The 17276-nt window shown below is 43.2% G+C and overlaps 1 protein-coding gene across 3 annotated transcripts in view; it reads right to left on the reverse strand.

The window, feature by feature from the left end:
• Nucleotides 1-1214: 1214 nt before the first annotated feature.
• DVL1 (dishevelled segment polarity protein 1) overlaps nt 1215-17276 on the reverse strand; it is a 233975-nt gene continuing 217913 nt past the window's right edge. For 2 of the 3 annotated variants that reach the window (XM_073585432.1, XM_073585433.1), the window contains exons 12-15: nt 16984-17115; nt 14493-14660; nt 10872-11078; nt 1215-3970 (exon numbers count right to left, since the gene is read on the reverse strand). In XM_073585432.1, coding sequence (XP_073441533.1) covers nt 3564-3970; nt 10872-11078; nt 14493-14660; nt 16984-17115 — 914 coding nt within the window. In that variant the 3' untranslated portion in view covers nt 1215-3563. Of the gene's footprint in view, nt 3971-10119; nt 10168-10871; nt 11079-14492; nt 14661-16983; nt 17116-17276 lie in introns of all 3 variants that reach the window. The other variant, XM_073585434.1, reaches the window with a different exon arrangement.

The raw sequence follows: 17276 nt of genomic DNA on the forward strand, positions 1-17276 counted from the left end.
TGGTCCATATTCTCCAGTGAACATGGCATAATTATTCTTAGGCTCACCAGATAAGGTGGATCCAGTAAGCCTCAGGTCTGGGTGGACACTCGGACACTAAGTGTTGGTGTAGCACGCAGGAAGGCACATGTAGAATGAAGACTTGGCTCAATGGAGACCACAGGTGGCTGGTTGCAGAGGACAGAGGAAAGTTGGAAGCAACAAAGGCAGTAAGTATGGCAGATACAGACCAGGAGCTGATGAAGGAGAACAGCAAACAAACAGTAGTCTTAATACCGAGACACAAGTGTGTGTCTTAGTGGGCTTCATATAGGCCTAGGCAGATGATGTCATGAAAGAAGGCAGGGTCACTCATAAAACCCAACGTGGAGAAAGCCATAGGGAAAGGTGGTGACACTCTGCCCAACCGAGGCAGATGAGTAACAATAATGATGTCATAGGTGGTGATGCTCAGAATTACACCACGTTTAGTATTTGTAATCCAAAACCAGGAGTGGGACAATCAGAAGAAAAGTGTAATAGAAACATGTCACCACTCCTGGTTTTGGCTTACAAATACTGAAGGTGTGAACGTGACCTTAGTGAAAAAAAAGCTCTGAGGAGGAGGTGGTGCAGGACATCAGGCGCATCATGGGCCATATTTGCAATCTATTCAGGAATGTCATGGGAACTCCATTAAGAATGGCAGTGTTAGGAAATTTCCTGGAAGGCAAACTCGAGCCCAACTATTGTGTTTTTGCCATTATGCTGAGTCTCAGCATCCCGAGGCGAGGCACATTCAGGGGGTGGAAAACGGAGCATGGTGATTCATATAAAAATTAGACAAAGAGCTTCACAGGCCACAGTCTCATTTCTTGGAATTAAATTTTGAAAAGTTGGCAAATATGAGGACATTTCTAGTGGGCCACGTAGGGGGCTTCCACGAGATCTTCAGTAAGTGCCACTTTTGGGTGGTTTGTTTTGCCAGCACTTTAAAAGTAATGTGCAGCACTCTAGTGGCATCTGTGGCTGGCAGTGTCTGTGGTAAGTAATCTGGACGGCACGGCTTAATGGGACTTGTGCTAGAAAACATTTTAGATATTTACTCGTTACCTTATTGTCACCCTGCTGTTGCTGCTCCTTACTGGCCTTGAGAGGAGAAGCATTAGCATTTTCTGTTCTAGACAGTAAAACCGTCCCCCCTCACAAAGCTGATTCATCAAAAGCACTAAAAGTGAAGTTGAATGTCGTTTAATCTTTCACAATAAATTAAAATGCTCTGTAGTCATTAACACGAGTCAATGCATTCTCTAATACGGTTAATACGGTTTCATGGTAAGCTGCTGGAAAACACGCAGTGCGGAACCAGGCGACCGTCAGAGCTGCAGCAGTTTTCTTCGCAACACCTTTCATGATTATCAGCACTGGCGGAGAATCCTGGGAGTTGTAGTCCATATGACAGCTATGGCACCTGATCTGGCTCATTCTGGTTGGATTTTTAATAAATGGGAAAAAAATGTTGAATTAACTTTGCTCTGTAACTGATATTTACACAGATATACACATATATATTAAAAAAACAAAACATTAAATTAGGGCTAATTATCTATACACAGATTTTCTGTACATTTGTAGAGGAATTAGTAAGAAATAGTTCAGAATATGGGACATTTCGGCCTGCCCAGCGGGAAGGAGCGGAGGTGTGGCGCAGATTTTTAAGTGCTTTCCTCCACATATGGGATCAGTTGTATCTGGTGTAATATAAATGCTCTCCTTACATTCATGGTGTTTTGGGCTACATTAATGTACGTAATCAGTAGTAGTTGACCCAACGTTGGCGGTACAGCCCAGTACGGACTGTAGAAGGCAGTTCTGATTGTCCACAAATATTTAAAGGGGGTCTCCTCTACAGAAATATATATTATGGGTGAAGTAATGGAGCACCAGACTTCTTATAGGAGCTGTAAGGGAGCAATCAGATGATTGCCATAGATCTAGTGTCTGAAACCCCTGGTGATCATCTGCTATGGTCAGTGAAGTTTTGGGCAAGTATACATTATATTTCTCAATCTACAGGGAAAAACGAAGTATTACCCTTGTTTTTGCCATCCTAGCACCCTTGCTTGGTCCCACTGCACCTGAGCTTCTCATTCTTAATCTACTGCATGTGCCGAGTCCTGGTTTCCCGTGTGCCTTACCTGCCTGTTGCACCGACGCCCGTGACCCGTGTGCCCACCTGGACCTGGGGCTTGGAGGATCCACCCCACCAGGTGAGCCAAAACACTTACGGAGCCATCTCTGAATGTACACAGTCATACAGGAAAGACTCTCAGTCCCTGAACAGGCCCGCCCACTGGACTCCTACGCATACAAACGCCAGGATTTCAATTAATATAATTCAAGTGTTGCTGAAACTTTTCTTACAAAAAATGGTCAAAATGACGTCTTCTGTTCTACAGCTTCCTGTCTGCAGATCAGATACCATTTTCAATATGACGGGATCCCTTTAATAGTATTAGTCTTCTCATATGGGCTAGAGAGCCCTCTTGAGCCCTCCTAGACCCCAGGGCTCGGTGGCCACTACAACCCCTTTACCCACTATAGCTGTGGCCCTAGTGAATGCTAAACCTAAAGTAATGCTCTACCATCAGATGTTGGATTTTTGCTCTATACCCACTATAAACCTAAGAGCAAGTTCTTGGGGTCCCCAACCTCAGGGAAGGGAGGTTGTTTATCTTGTCCATATCCATGGGCTATATTTCTAGGGACTTACATTATATACATATCCTGCCCATATGGATGAGACCATCCCTTTGTTGTGACTGCGTAGCATGCTCTGTTATTTCAGCCATTGATGTATTTCAGAAGAACCCTCTTTAAACCTAAAGTCACGATATCTGCGAGGAACTGATACTGATTCTAATATCAATGGTGAATCCTAAAAATATTTTTTTAATCACTAAATACTTTTGAGTGAATGCAGAGTCATCTTTGAGGACTCTCCAAACTATCACTATTATTGGGCTGTTAACGGACATGCTGAAAATGCAGTCCGATCTGCGGGTGGCATGTTTTGGAACAGAAGGCGCTATGGAGATTGATAAAAGTGTTATGGGATTTGAAATTCTGCTCTTTTCAGCTCAGGAGTCCAGTAGGTGGTCCTATTGAGTAGGGGGACCCCCCACTGGACTCCTAATCCCAAAATGAGTAGAATAAACCACGGATGACTCTTCTGAGCTCCTTCTGCTCTACAGCATGCTGCGCACAGATCAGACTTCATGTTGAATGTGATAGATTCCCTTTGGGACGTCAAATTCTGCAACCACCCAGGGTTACCCAGAATTACAGGACTATGTATTTTAGCAGGCTTGTGTCTTTCAGAGGAGTCCTTCTCCAAAATGTGCTACAGATCTGTACACTTAAAAACCTTCTCTCATTGCACGGCGGCGCTGCGTTCACTTCTACCATTCTTTATGGCTTGCGACTGAATATGGCAGTGGTCAACCTTTCTGATAATACGGAATTTTTAAAGTTCTAAATTTCTTTTGTGGTTCTAGTCGCTGACTCAGAAGGCACTTTAGTTGTCACATGATGTCAACAAAAAATTCACAGGGGTTTCCCATTGCCTTCTGAAAGGATTGTCGACTTCCGGTCAGTTCTGGGGGAACATTGCCAAGTTCTCGGACAGGGGGTCCCCCTGGTGGGCCGCTGGTGCCATACACCTTGCTCCCAATCTTTGGCAGGCTATAAAGTGGGGGTACACCCGGAGGACCATGCGAGTGGTGGCTGCTGCGGTGACTGCGTTCACTTCGTGGCACTGAGCTATGACTCCGGTGACTGTGTTGGCTCAACGGCCTATCACTTTTTCTTCCTCCGCTGCTGGTGGCCCGATCAGATCCGCTGCCGCTACCAGTGGACTTGCGGTCCTTCTCTCGGCCGGATGATCTTTTTCCCTCTCTGTTGCTGCGACTGGAGCCACTGCTTTTGCTGCCTGTAGAAAGGGAAATGACCATAAATATCAGAATGTGGTACTGAAAGGAAAGCCGTGGGATTTACGGTATGTTATTATTCACATGCAGAAGGAAAACTGAGGGATGACTACCACGGAAATGAATACATAGAATGTTCGTTATGATTGGCAAAAGTTGCAAAAGTACAGACGAAATGGTCGGTGACATCTAATCTTTATCAAATGCTATGTACACGTTCACACAGAATTTTGCTCCCTAAATGCAAACTCAAGAATGTACAGTCTCAGAGAGGGCAGTTAAAGTAGAGCTGTAAAAAAAAAAAAAGGGGGATAGCACATGAAGAGGAAATAGGCACAGGATAGAAGCTGTGCTGAAGCTGCACTCTGGATACATACAGAGTTCACCCAGCCTATATTACAGGGAGAGGCAATCCCACAAGAGAAAAATCTGGAATTTAGATCAGGCTGCAAACTACATATCAGGGGATCTGAAAATGAATAACGGAATGAAGATTGCTTTTTTTTTATTAAAGGTAATCATTAATACATATAAAAATATTTTTTAGTGAAAGTAAATGTCATTTAAGCCACAAGATTTTGTAGCTCTTTAACGTTACAATTATTGCACAGATTTGATTTCAATGACATAACCCACCATTGCTTTGTCCGCCTTTGAAAACGGAAAGTAAAATAGATATACCCATCATTGCGTGTTATGGCACATAACCAGGAAGTATCATAACATTCTGGTCAATGGGCATTTCACCATCTGCATTTCTACTGCATAGCGGCACTCGATCATCTGTGTGAATGGGGCAGATGACTGGGAGCGCTGCATGGGTGAAATAACACTGTTAAAGGGGTTGTCCAGTAAAGAGAAGTTATCACCTATCCACAGGATAGGTGATAACGTATAGATTGGTGGGGGACCGACTGCGGAGAGCTGCGTTGATCGGCAGAACGGAGAACTTTCATGTCCATTAGAATAGAGTGGTGGTGCGCATGCTGGAATGCCACTAAATAATTCAATGGGAAAAGCTAAGTGTAGCACTCAACACCCAAATAGGGAATGAATGGTGGTCGAGAATCTGCATGTTCTAACAATCAACCCCCCACCAATTTATATGTTATCACCAATCTCCTGGGTAGGTGATAACTTATCTATCTTCACTGGACAACCCCTTCAAGGATTCAGTGCTTAGTTAGTACTGCTCCTCTTCATGCGAACGGTGGCCATATACTGATAAATACAGTATGAGCCAAAACAGCCGATTTCAATGTGACTGACCAACCATCTAACCTTTATCAGGAAGTTATGTACATGTTCACACATAATTTTGCTCCCTTAATGCAAACTCAAGCAAGTTTCTAAATCGTCTTTCTACCATTTTGCTGCTGCGGAGCATCTGGAAGTCCTTCATCTAGCTCAGTGGTTTGTTTTTTTTTAAACTGATGTAAATAAGTAGTAGCTCCTTATCCTAGTTTTGATAGCACTCTGCTCTTGATCTACCTTTTTTCAGGAAAGGAGAGGTGTTGGTGCACAGTTTAGCAATGTCAGGCAGATAAGGGTTAAATCCTAGTTCTCCAAGCTTTGATTAGTACATCTGCTTAGCTCTGCATATAGACAGGCTAGGTGCTTATCACAGTAAGTCTGCTGGGGAAGGTGACCAGACTGGATGTGTCTTGGAGCTACACCACAGGCCAGAATCCCTCTCTGAGAAGGGTCTGCACAGGATATGTGCATAGAACCAAAAGGTTCAGTGGTTGCTATGAAAAATAGCTGTTTTATTTGACCAAGCTGGGACTAGTTTAGCCATGTATGAATAGCTAAGCTCCATTCTGTTTAGATAGTGCCTAGACAAGGCTAGGGATTAATGTTTAGGAGTTTGTTTGGTGCTGTGGAAAGCAATAAAAACTGCACCTATTTGGGCCAAAACTGGATTGCCTGTGTGAACGCTACCCAAGACCCAATGTCTAACACCTACCAGAGACAGTGAACCCCTACAATAGCTATAGACCATGTGGAGAAGGGAAAAGCATTTACAGTTTCAAGAAGGACAGAGAAAATAGGTCTGTAAAAAAGGGGATATCACATGAAGCAGAAATAAGTACAGGATAGAGGCTGTGCTGAAGTAGCACCCCGGAGACACAAAGAGCCCATATCCAGCCTATATTACTGGTAGAGAATGGGTCCTGGCTGGGTGTTAGTGTTCTATGGGCTTTACGCCCTGCCCATGCGTTCTACCTTTAGCCGAGGGTATTGGCTGGCCAAGACCATGAATTCCACAGATTAATAATGGGAGACTTCCGTTCAAACATGGGGACTTTACTGAACTTGATAAGGGTTATGTACAAGTGACAGCGAGTACACAGTTTTAAGTATGTTTCCTTCACATCAAGACGCCTTTTCATTCCCACTGTATCCTTCCTCTGTGGGCAACTACAGGGCTCTGCAGCTTATCTGTTTCGTCTCTATGTTGCCACAACCCAGCTTCCAGGCCAAAGACCTGATCAGCGAGTTTCTCTCCACATGCTCAGCGATTCCCCATCCTCTGGATCTACCGTACGGGACCCCCACTATCTCCCACTCCAGTCTCTTCTAGCTGTAGATCACGCCTTGGCAGCACTACACACCTGTTATTCTCCAAACTCTATCAAGGAAACACAGTCCTGTCCCTATCACTAAGCCCTCCCCCTGTAGGCTAGTCCCAACACTACTTCTGACTCTGCTGTCTGTTGCTGGGCAGAAATTTCCTTACACTACGCATTACATTACTTATCTTACACTATACATCCCCTGTAACACTGCTACAAGCTATGCATATTGTACTAACAATACTTATCACACAATATGTCAAAATACATCACATCGGAACATATCACATGACATAATATACAGTATATATATAAGACACACAACACTATTCACATAACACAAATGGTGTCTTCAGGAGTAGGAATGCGACAATCCAGTCCACACCCCTTACATAAGAACAGTAAATTGTCCCATTATAGTCCAATAGCTCATTATACTGCACAATACCACCTGCTTTGGAGGTGGTAGAGGAAAAACAAAACCCCCAGCAAAGCCACGGGTGTAGTGACCCATGACTCAGCTTTGCAAGGCTATTTTCACACTAGCGTTTGGCAGAGCTGCAGAGGGCTGCGTAGTTCCTCCATGAAGCTCCGCCCACTGCCGCACCTCATCCAGTCAGCTCCACCTACGTCTGCATGCCGCCTGCGTACCTATCTTTAACATTGGCTACGCAGGCCATGCAGATGTATGTGGATGCGTCCGCATGCGTCATTTTGACGATGCGACCATCTGCGTCGAACGCAAGGTGTTGCAATTTGTTGCGGTCGCCGCATGACCTGCGTACCCAATGTTAAAGATAGGTACGCATGCAGACGTAGGCGGAGCTGACCGGAGGAGGTGCGGCAGTGAGCGGAGCTTCACGGAGGAACAACGCAGCCCTCAGCAGCTTCTGCCAAAGGCTAGTGTGAAACTAGCCTAAGGAAAGCAAATTAAATAAATAAAATGGGAAAAACGCAGGCTTTGCAGGGTCAAAAGTTTAAGAGGGTTGGGAAAGGAGTGGGGGAGGTGACAGTAGAGCAGGCCTATATATATATAATTAGGGATGAGGTGGGGGTTACTAATGAAAAAGGTCCCACCCTCTCACCCTGTTAACTTGGAGGTTGAGTAATGTTGAATTATTGGAAGAAATAGTGTATAAGGGGGTCGCTGGGCCATTTCGGCGAGGGGTGGTGAGCGGGTTCTTGGAGTTGGTGGCAAAATTGTGATGGGGGGTTGCACAACAGGTGGATGGTAACATCCCCTTTATGTTCAGACTTGGTTAATTACCGGGCAGGGCCGGCCCGAACGTATAGGCGAACTAGGCGGCCGCCAGAGGGGGCGCCAGAGAAAAAATAGGAAAAATTATAAAAAATCTTTTCAAAGGGCAAAAAGTTTTAGGGATGGAAAGAAAAGTGTACATATTTAAGGGCAAATATGACGCAATGACGCAAGAGAGGTTGGTTGGGTTGGCAACAATTTCAATAGAATCTGAAGTTGCTAAACAAATTAATCTCGGCGACTTAGTGTCATCCTTTTAAAAAAAAAAGGCAAGGAAACAAAAATTTTAATTACCTATGGTCGTTTTTGTTTTGTGTTATTGATTACTTTGTATATATTTGTCCTATACAACTTCTCAGAAGATTAAAGAGTTAATTAATCATTGTTGTTGTGGTTTATTTTGCTCCTAAATTTATATCCTAAGTTTTCATCTACTGCCAAGAATAGTAGGGCGCAACAAAATAGTTTTGCCTAGGGCGCCGTAATCTCTCGGGCCAGCCCTGTTACCGGGTGGTTTTTGGAACTCTCCAGGGTGGGATCCCTGGGAGTTGGTGATATGGAAAAGGTTTTCCTGCAACAGCTGTGCCCCCGAGCCTGTGTTCGCGGCTGGGAATAATGCTGGATGGGTAATTATTATAATATTGGTTTCTGCCAGGTTTTGTAGCTCCAAGAACCTTCCTACCTTCAAGTTATTTATTACTGTAATGTTTGTATAATAAAAGGCCGATTTCCCCAATTAATCCAAAAACGGTGGTATGAGTCTTTATTAGGACGGGGTCCTTGGGAGTGGGGTGGGAGTGTGAAATGGTTGGATCGTAGAATGGTCAGTTAGAGGGGAAACCTCTACAATCCTGCACCTTCTCTCTTGGGCTCCTGTGCGGCTGTACAGGTTGCACCAATGATATGTCCGCCCCTGATCTACACAGAGTTTGTAAGTTCTCAATTTGCTTGTGAAAGTTTCCTCCAGGTTCTCTGGTTTTATTCCACACTCCATGAATACACTGATAAGTTAATTTTTCCTGTGAAATTGACCGGAGTGTCTGAAATAGGGCAATTGAGTTGCAGTCATACACACCAGTGGACCTACTATGTGAGTGATGCATGCAATATAATGCCCAGTGCCCAGGTGAAGCAAGTCATGCACTGTCATATAGTTTCTCCTTGGATTAAAAATAACATAATGGGGTAGACATTGTCCTACAATACTGTGCGTGGTCAATAAGGATAATATTTCTCATCAGATTCCTATACTTCTCCACTGCACTATGTAGACTTCATTACACAGATATTGCATAAAAACACATCATTTATAGAAAGAACATGGAGGAGCAGGACATGTCATTACATTTTGAATAGTATTTACACAGAGGACCAGATATCAGTTTCATCCTTTCCATTTGGATCTGTTTCTTTTATAAGAAACAAATCCATTATTTTCTAACTTCTAATTGTTTCAATTCACTCTACACATCCTCTCTTCTCTATTGAGTGAAATGGGACTATGTCAGCAGTTTTTTTTGCTATGCAATTTGTCTGAGGGTAGCATCTAGTAGGGGCAGAGAGCCTGATTCCAGCGATGTGTCACTTACTAGGCTGTGTAGCTGTTTCAATAAAATCAGTGTTTAATCAGCCAGATACTGTCACTACAGGACTAGGTGTCTCGTGCTTCCTAGTCCAACCCGGTCTCCACCACGGACGGATTAGCCTCTTTTTGCCTATGCAAAGTGTACACAGAAAGCTGCCAATCAGTGATATGGGCAGGGTTATATAGTGCTCAGCATTCAGAAATCTTCTAGATCTAGAAGACTGTGATTTTATTACAACTTGGCCATGTTTGAAAACTAATTTTTGAAGGCTCAGACGGAACCCTTGTTGGTGTCAATAAATGGGAATTCCTAACTGGGCAATAAATGAGAATTCACAATTTGTGATCAGTGGGGGGTCTAAATTCTGGGACCGAAACTGATCCTGTTAATTACGGGGATTCATTCCAGACTAGTGCTGCAGCCCCATGTAAATTTTACTTGCACTGCCACCCCCCTCAATGCCTAGCTGTACAGGGAAGTACAGCAAGCCCAATTCACTTGAACAGGACCATGCTTGGGTTTCCTGCAAATAGGATGTCCATTGTGTTGCCTTTCAGGAAAAAATACTGAGTTTCTTACTATTAACTTGCCATCTAGGAAAGGATGGTTGGCATCTGTGGTTGCTTGGGGGTGGGGGGTGGGAATGGTCTTACGAGGGTGAAGGAAGGACCACAGGATATCTGAATGGACATGCTTGGACTCTAGTGTTGAGGTCAAAGTTGGAATCTTACCGATGACCTAGATTCCTCCATTCCTTCCATGCATCCTTCAGTCTAATGCTTGCTCAGCACAAAACAAGGGAATAACACAGTTACTAGTTGCAGAGGATACAGCAAGGGATAAAGGAGCAGATTATTTTCTTATTGTACTGTAGACGAATACACACCTGAATAACCTTGTCCTTGTGTAAAGGGGAAGCACAGGGTTAAAAAAACATGGCTCCTGTTTCGTTTTTTGTGTGTATTATAGCCGAGCTGCAATACCAGACACCACCCATGGACAGGTGTGGTGCTGTGACTGCAATAAAGGAGTCATGTTTTCTTTTGTAATCTTGTGCAACTGCACTAACCGGCAACTCTTAAACTTTCTACCGTCTAATCTGCCTTGCTCATGCAAACTTTTAATAAACTCTTTGCACCCCTGATTGAAATAGAGGAAGGTTATTCCAATCTGATCACAGTGATCATGCTGCTTTCATGCCCAGTGCATCGGCATAACCAGGTTACGATGCACCACAGACCGCCCATGGTGCGCATTCTCAAGGCGAGCAATGCCGTGGCTTCATCCGTCCACGGGAGGCAATACTGACCCATTTGGAGTTGAAGAATGAAAGTCACACTATGGATAATGTCAACAGATGGTCACACCGTGGAAGCTTATGATGTGGGAAAGTCATGCATGCACGACGGAAATGCAAAAAAAAGCTTGAAGCACAGGCAACAAAAAGAGGTAACGGGGCACAAGAGAGGCCACTAGGACTTACCTTCACTGTGCTGGCTTCCTGCACTGCCGCTGCCATAGCTGAATCCTGGCTCTTGATATGTCGGGGGGAAGCAGGCTGGTGCTAGAGGATACTGGTAGGGATATCCCTGACCTATTGGCCAGGGAGCAGCTGACTGCGGGAGGGGTGCCAGTGTGTCCTGATCAGATGTCCCACTGGACCCATCGTTAAGATTCAGTGCTGCCACATCTGATGAGCAAATACAAACGACTGTTATTTCTGGACTTATATATGATGACTACGGTGCCGAAAAAAATATAGTGGCCACTAGTATATACCATGTAACTACACAATAAGATCACGATTGATAGGCACCATTGTCATCGAGTCTGAGGGCAACATGGATGTCTCCACTATTGGCAATCACCATTGAGACAATAAACTCCATTTCTTGTAGAAATTGATATTTTAGTATGTTTATTGAAGATATGGTGGCCAACCACGTCTATGATAATAAAGCTGGAACCAACAGATGTTGGATTCACGAATATGACCTGGATGGGATCTACAGTATAGGGTTGAGGTGCCATCACAAAGGACTACAAAGCAGACCAAGCACAATGCAGCTGTACATTGTTAGTGGGTTCTTAACCTTTTTTATTCCAGGGTCATAAAATAAGCTGTAAGGTTTGCGTGACACATTGCTCATGGTCTTCCTGGGTTTATAGCTTATTGGCATCGGATCACTGGGTAACCCCTACTTGCATGGTGGAGTTTAGCTCAGTGATAGAGAAAGCCGAGTAAACTGTTTGACTATTCTTATCCATCCCATAGACATTCACCAGAACATATGGAACCCCTGTTCCCATGATTGGCATTCATCTCCGGCGTGGGACCCCCAGTGATCAGCCATGCATCACCTATCCACAGAAAGTTCGGGTGCTGTGGCTCCCTCATGGATAGTGGTGGTCCCATCCAACCACTGCACATGGAACTGCAACAAAGCTCCATTGACTATTAATTCCCTGGTTGTGGATCCTTCATTTTTGGGATTAGTAGGGGTCTCAGATGTCTCACTCCTATTACCTGTAATGATATGGCGTATCCTAACGATAAGTCATAACATTAATAAATGAGAATACCCCTTTTCTCACCAGGGCATCTAAATGGAGACTGTATGCTCCCCCTGTGATTAAATCGACATTTCTGTAAGAACTTTTGTTGTTTCCAACCTTCCAAACCCATCTTTAAGCTGACTATACACATTAGGACTCATGCAGATGACTATCTCGATAGGAAGAATGCTAGCCGGGGATTTGATGGCTAGCACTTGTGTCCATATTATTCCATGGGGCTGTGCACATGACCGATTTTTTTTTTCCTCAGACCAAGTGGTCTGAAGAAAAAACTCGCTGCATGAATGATTTGTCGCCGATAATCGGGTCGCACTCGTCCATTCATGTCTATGGGTCCGTGAAAAAAAATCGGAACAAACTTGGGTGACATATAGGACAAGGTGGAGAAACTTTTTTGTCTCCACCTCCGAGAAAATCGGATCCCAATCTGATCAGAGTCTGATTAGCATAATCGGACCGAATTTCTCAAATGGAGAAAAAAAAGTAGTCTGCACCCGTCCTTAGCACCCAATTGATCGTTCAGGTGACAGCCATCTTTCCTGAGACCTCCATACTTAGGGGCGGCCAGCTCAGCTGTGTATTCATGTGTTTTCTATGATACAGTCGCCGTCAGAGTCATCCAGTAGCGGCCAGGCTCCTGGAAAACGAAAAGTTCGAGTGACTGAATTCTAACTAATCGATTCTCATGTCCCCGCACATGATTTGTTGGCGGACATTTAAGAGGTCCCCATGTACATTAGATGACTGGGCGATCCTGCAGTAATCGGATGGTTGGGATGACTTATACCCAATGTGTATGTTGTCGAGTACTGGACCAACCTGCTTTTTTATAAGTAATGATTACACATTTGATAATGGTGAGTGTGCCTCCACCCATTTGTCATTTATAAGTGGTTAAATACTGGGCACATTTGATGCCAACTACAGAAGCCTCTGGATCACAGAAGGATCCTACAGCCCATGGTCCGTATGGCACAGGTTAAGAACCCTGATGTCCAGCACATGGTGTAGTGATGGTGTTTGTGCCAAACATGACAAATTCTAACAAGCGGGCTATTCTGTACACAGACAAGCGACAATAACCAGCAACACGATGAGACGGAGGTATAGGCAATTCGACAGGCATGTAAAAATGATAATCCTTCTCTAGTGTCCCATTGCTGTGTAGACAGAGATCAAAGATGTATGTGCACTACCACATATAACAAATTGACCCTAAAACTAGCTGGGGCTCATGACACTATTATCCAGTTCCCATACTACCTCCTCCTTAGTTCATGTAACAAGTCCAATAAGGGGCTAAATGGCGGCTATATGATACCTCTAAGCTATTTTGAATCAGAATTAACTAAAAATCTTCTACTCATATACTCATATACAGAAGAACATTGCGTTCTTATGGGCACAGAGCTTATAGCATAGAGTACCTGTCACCAGGTCAAAAGTGGTCAGTTTTTGCTCTTATTCCCACTGCTCTCCTTAGGATTTTTTTTTTCATTAAACGCATCAAATGGTGCAAGAGATATAGGCTTTTTTATTTAATGCTAATTTTTATAGTCTTTCCAAGTGGTCGTGGCTCAGAGTGTAGCAATGCAGAGTAGCCTAAAGACACGCCCTAGAGGATCCTGTGAGCCACGCCCCAGAGGATCCTGTAAGCCTCATCCCCTTGTAAAGACCATAAAAATGAGCACTAAATTAAAAGGTCCTTTTTTTTTAAACTGAGATAGATTTAAAAAAAGAAAGAAGTATTTAGGGGGACCAAAATAAGAGCAAAATCTGTTCACTTTTGATGCCTGGTGACAAGTTCTCTTTAAAGGTCATATTAAACTTCACTTGAAAGTCCACTTTATTAAAATGAACCCCTGATGATAAATTGATCATCGATCAGCTGTGATCTGTAGAGAACTTTCGCAGCAAATGTTCAGTTTCCCTGCAGTGCCCCCACAGGAGAAATAAAGCAGTACGCAGTGCCTATTGAAATCAATGGGCTGATATTTAATGCAGGGATGTGCTAGGCCCTACAGGGAGAGAGAACTGCTACTTGTAGTCATTTTGTGCTTGTTTCTTATAGTCGTTCTTGGTACGACTGGTGGATCCTCTTTCCTTGGCCTATACAGTTGTGAGAATCCTCAGCATTGGGCACAATTTAGGAGACCCCTTAGATGTAAAACCTCTTTGAATTAACATACACGTCTCTTCTCTAAGCTAAATCCTTGCTCTGGAAAAAAAATATTGTTGTGATATAAATGTATTTTGTTTTCATTGCGTGATAATACACATTACATCTATTGAGCAATGGGACACTATGGCTTAGGGCCGCCATTTCTGTACTGTAACCTTCAGCCATTGACAGTCAGAGCATTTATCACGGTGACTTTCCGGTGCTTGCAAAACTATAACTTTGAGCTGACTGGGAATGTTGAGAGTGGTAGTTTTGCAACAGCTGAAATTCCAAATGCTGGGGTCCAGTTATCTTTCCTAACTTCTCTCATTACTATATGAAATGGTGGGTAGATTTGGTACTTACTACCACACAGGTCTCCAAATACGTAGTAGCACTGTTCTGAGAAGGTGATCTTGTTAACCGTGTGTCTGAGGTAGCCATGCTTCAACATACTGCTGGCATATTTTCTAGCTTCTCGCCGCTCTTTAAAGCCTTCTACGTGAGTGTACAACCAGTCTACGACATCGGCACCTGGGGGGTCAACCAAAACCAAATCAAACATGGGAGTCACAATGAGCAATATTACAATGTACGTTCATCCATTTTGTTGCATTCATCCAGTTTGGCATCCAGTTTTATCGTATGGGAGAAAAAAAATCAAAGATTCTCCTGGCGTAAAAAAACCAGGCAGCACTCAGATAGGGAGACCTGTCATCTGCTGGTGTAGGTCCACTGTGTTTTATCAAGACCAAAGTCAGCGCAGCCGTCTACCAGGAAATTTTAGGGCACTTCATGCTTCCCTCTGCCGACAAGCTTTTTGGAGATGGAAATTTCATTCTCCAGCAGGACTTGGCACCTGTCCACACTGACAAAAGCACCAATACCTGGTTTACAAACAACAGTATCACTGTGCTTGATTGGCCAGCAAACTCGCCTGACCTTAACCCCATAGAGAATCTGGGGTATTGTCAAGAGGAAGATGAGAGACACCAGACCCAACAATGCAGATGAGCTGAAGGCTGCTATCAAAGCAACCTGGGCTTCCGTAACACCTCAGCAGTGCCACAGGCTGATCGCCACCATGCCACGCAGCATTGATGCAGTAATTGATGCAAAAGGAGCCCTGACCAAGTACTGAGTACATTTAGTGAACATACATTTCAGTAGGCCAACATTTCGGATTTTAAAATAATTTTTTCAAGTTGGTGTTATAAAGTATTCTAATTTACTGAGATAATGACTTTTGGGTTTTCGTTGGCTGTAAGCCATAATCATCAACATTAACAGAAATATAAACACTTGAAATAGATCTCTTTGTTTGTAATATAATATAGCAGTTTCACCTTTTTGTATTGAAGAACTAAAATAAATTAACTTTTTGATGATATTCCAATTTTGTGAGATGTACTTGTGTTTATTTCCTTTGTGTGGACTTTCTCAAGTCCTCAGACAGATCTCTTCTCCTCTTTCTGTTCTCCATGCTTAGTGTGACACAAACAGACACACAGTGCAAAGATTGACTCATCTTCTCGCCTTTTTATCTGGTTTCAGGTGTGATTTTCATATTGCCCACATCTGTTACTTGCCACAGGTGAGTTTGAACGAGCATCACATGCTTAAAACAAAGTTTTTTTTAATCCACAATTTTGGAAATATGCCAACAATTTTGTCCGGCCCATTTTGGGAGTTTTGAGTAAAATTATATCCAATTTTTTCTTTTTTTTTCTGTGTTGTTCCAATACACACAACGAAAATAAACTTGTGTATAACAAAACATGTGTAATTGCAATAGTTTTCAGGGAGAAATACTTCATTTTCTGGAACAATTTCAAGGGTGCCTTTTGGCCATGATCGTATGTGGTGTAGTAGCTGTGATGGGTGGATCAGGTGATGGCGGACTGATGGGAGTGAATACATCTTTTTGCAGCGCTGTAGGTATGGTAATTAGGGGTCTGTTTAATTTATATTCAGAAGTAATGATCTAAGCATAGGATGATAATTATCCCGACCGTGCAATGAACAATGCACATAACCTGGTATGTGCGGGAACCCTGTTGTATTCCTACTACTTTACAATAGACCTCACACCGTGACAAATAATCACACATGTACAGCTGTCCGACTCAAAGGAGGAAAGCAGAAAGTGATCCGGGCATGTAAGCGATACAGCCGCAACCTTTAACCCCTTCCTTGGTTACACTGATCCTTGCGGAGTTTGAGTTTAATTATCGTTGGTCACACGTACTTAACTCTTGATCATCAACTCAGCAGATTCAATCCGTAATATGTGTACAAATACCTAATCAATCTTTATTAGATCATCTAATATATATTAAAGGGATTGTCTCATCACAGTCGATCTTTTTAACACGAGAGCTGCCGCAGGCAAATTGCGATCGCTATAGGAAAAAAAAATGAAGGGTCATCATCTATGTAATAGATAAACAGATCAACCCATAAAGGCATATGTTGCCATGTGAATCTATCAGCACAAAATGACGTTCAAACCAAGCACAGGAGCTCGGTGCACCCTTGTCGTGCAATACTTGTCTTCCATCTATCTCTGCCCTCCTCTGGGTCGTTTGTAGAAATTAGTCCAAAAAATACCTAAAGTGTGAACACACCCTTACACCCCTGATCGGTGGCCCCCAGGGTTAAGAGCAATAAAAGAGATTATTTTGATAGGCCGGGACCAAGTATTTTAGGGCGTTTAGAAATGTGATGAGAAAGTCAAATTTGTTATATATTTTACATTTCACTTTTTTTTTTTGAACTTTTCACAGTTTCATGCCCAGAGCAATGGAAGAGCACAAAGATGGGCAATGAGGTTGTTACATTATAGGGGTCGACCTACCAATGACCGCGTTCAATATTGTAATCTTTAGCCACATACGATCCCGAATTTCCAGTCCTGAATCTGGCAGCTGCATTACTTTCACTATAGTCGCCATGTCGCTCTTCACGGATAGAGAAGACTCTTCTAGTTCTGCAGTACAATAAAGCAAAAAGCGAAAATTCAGACATCTTGAATACTTCATAATTAAAGGGAAACTCTAATCCGAAGAGAAATGTGCTCGATGACCATCAGGCCCAAGGTACATATGTCTTTATGTGGATTTGTTATGGTATAGAAACGATATCCAACAT

The sequence above is a fragment of the Dendrobates tinctorius genome, unplaced genomic scaffold, assembly GCF_039654945.1.
Source record: "Dendrobates tinctorius isolate UK_male_01 unplaced genomic scaffold, ASM3965494v1 ptg000086l, whole genome shotgun sequence".
NCBI classification, from domain to species: Eukaryota; Metazoa; Chordata; class Amphibia; order Anura; family Dendrobatidae; genus Dendrobates; species Dendrobates tinctorius.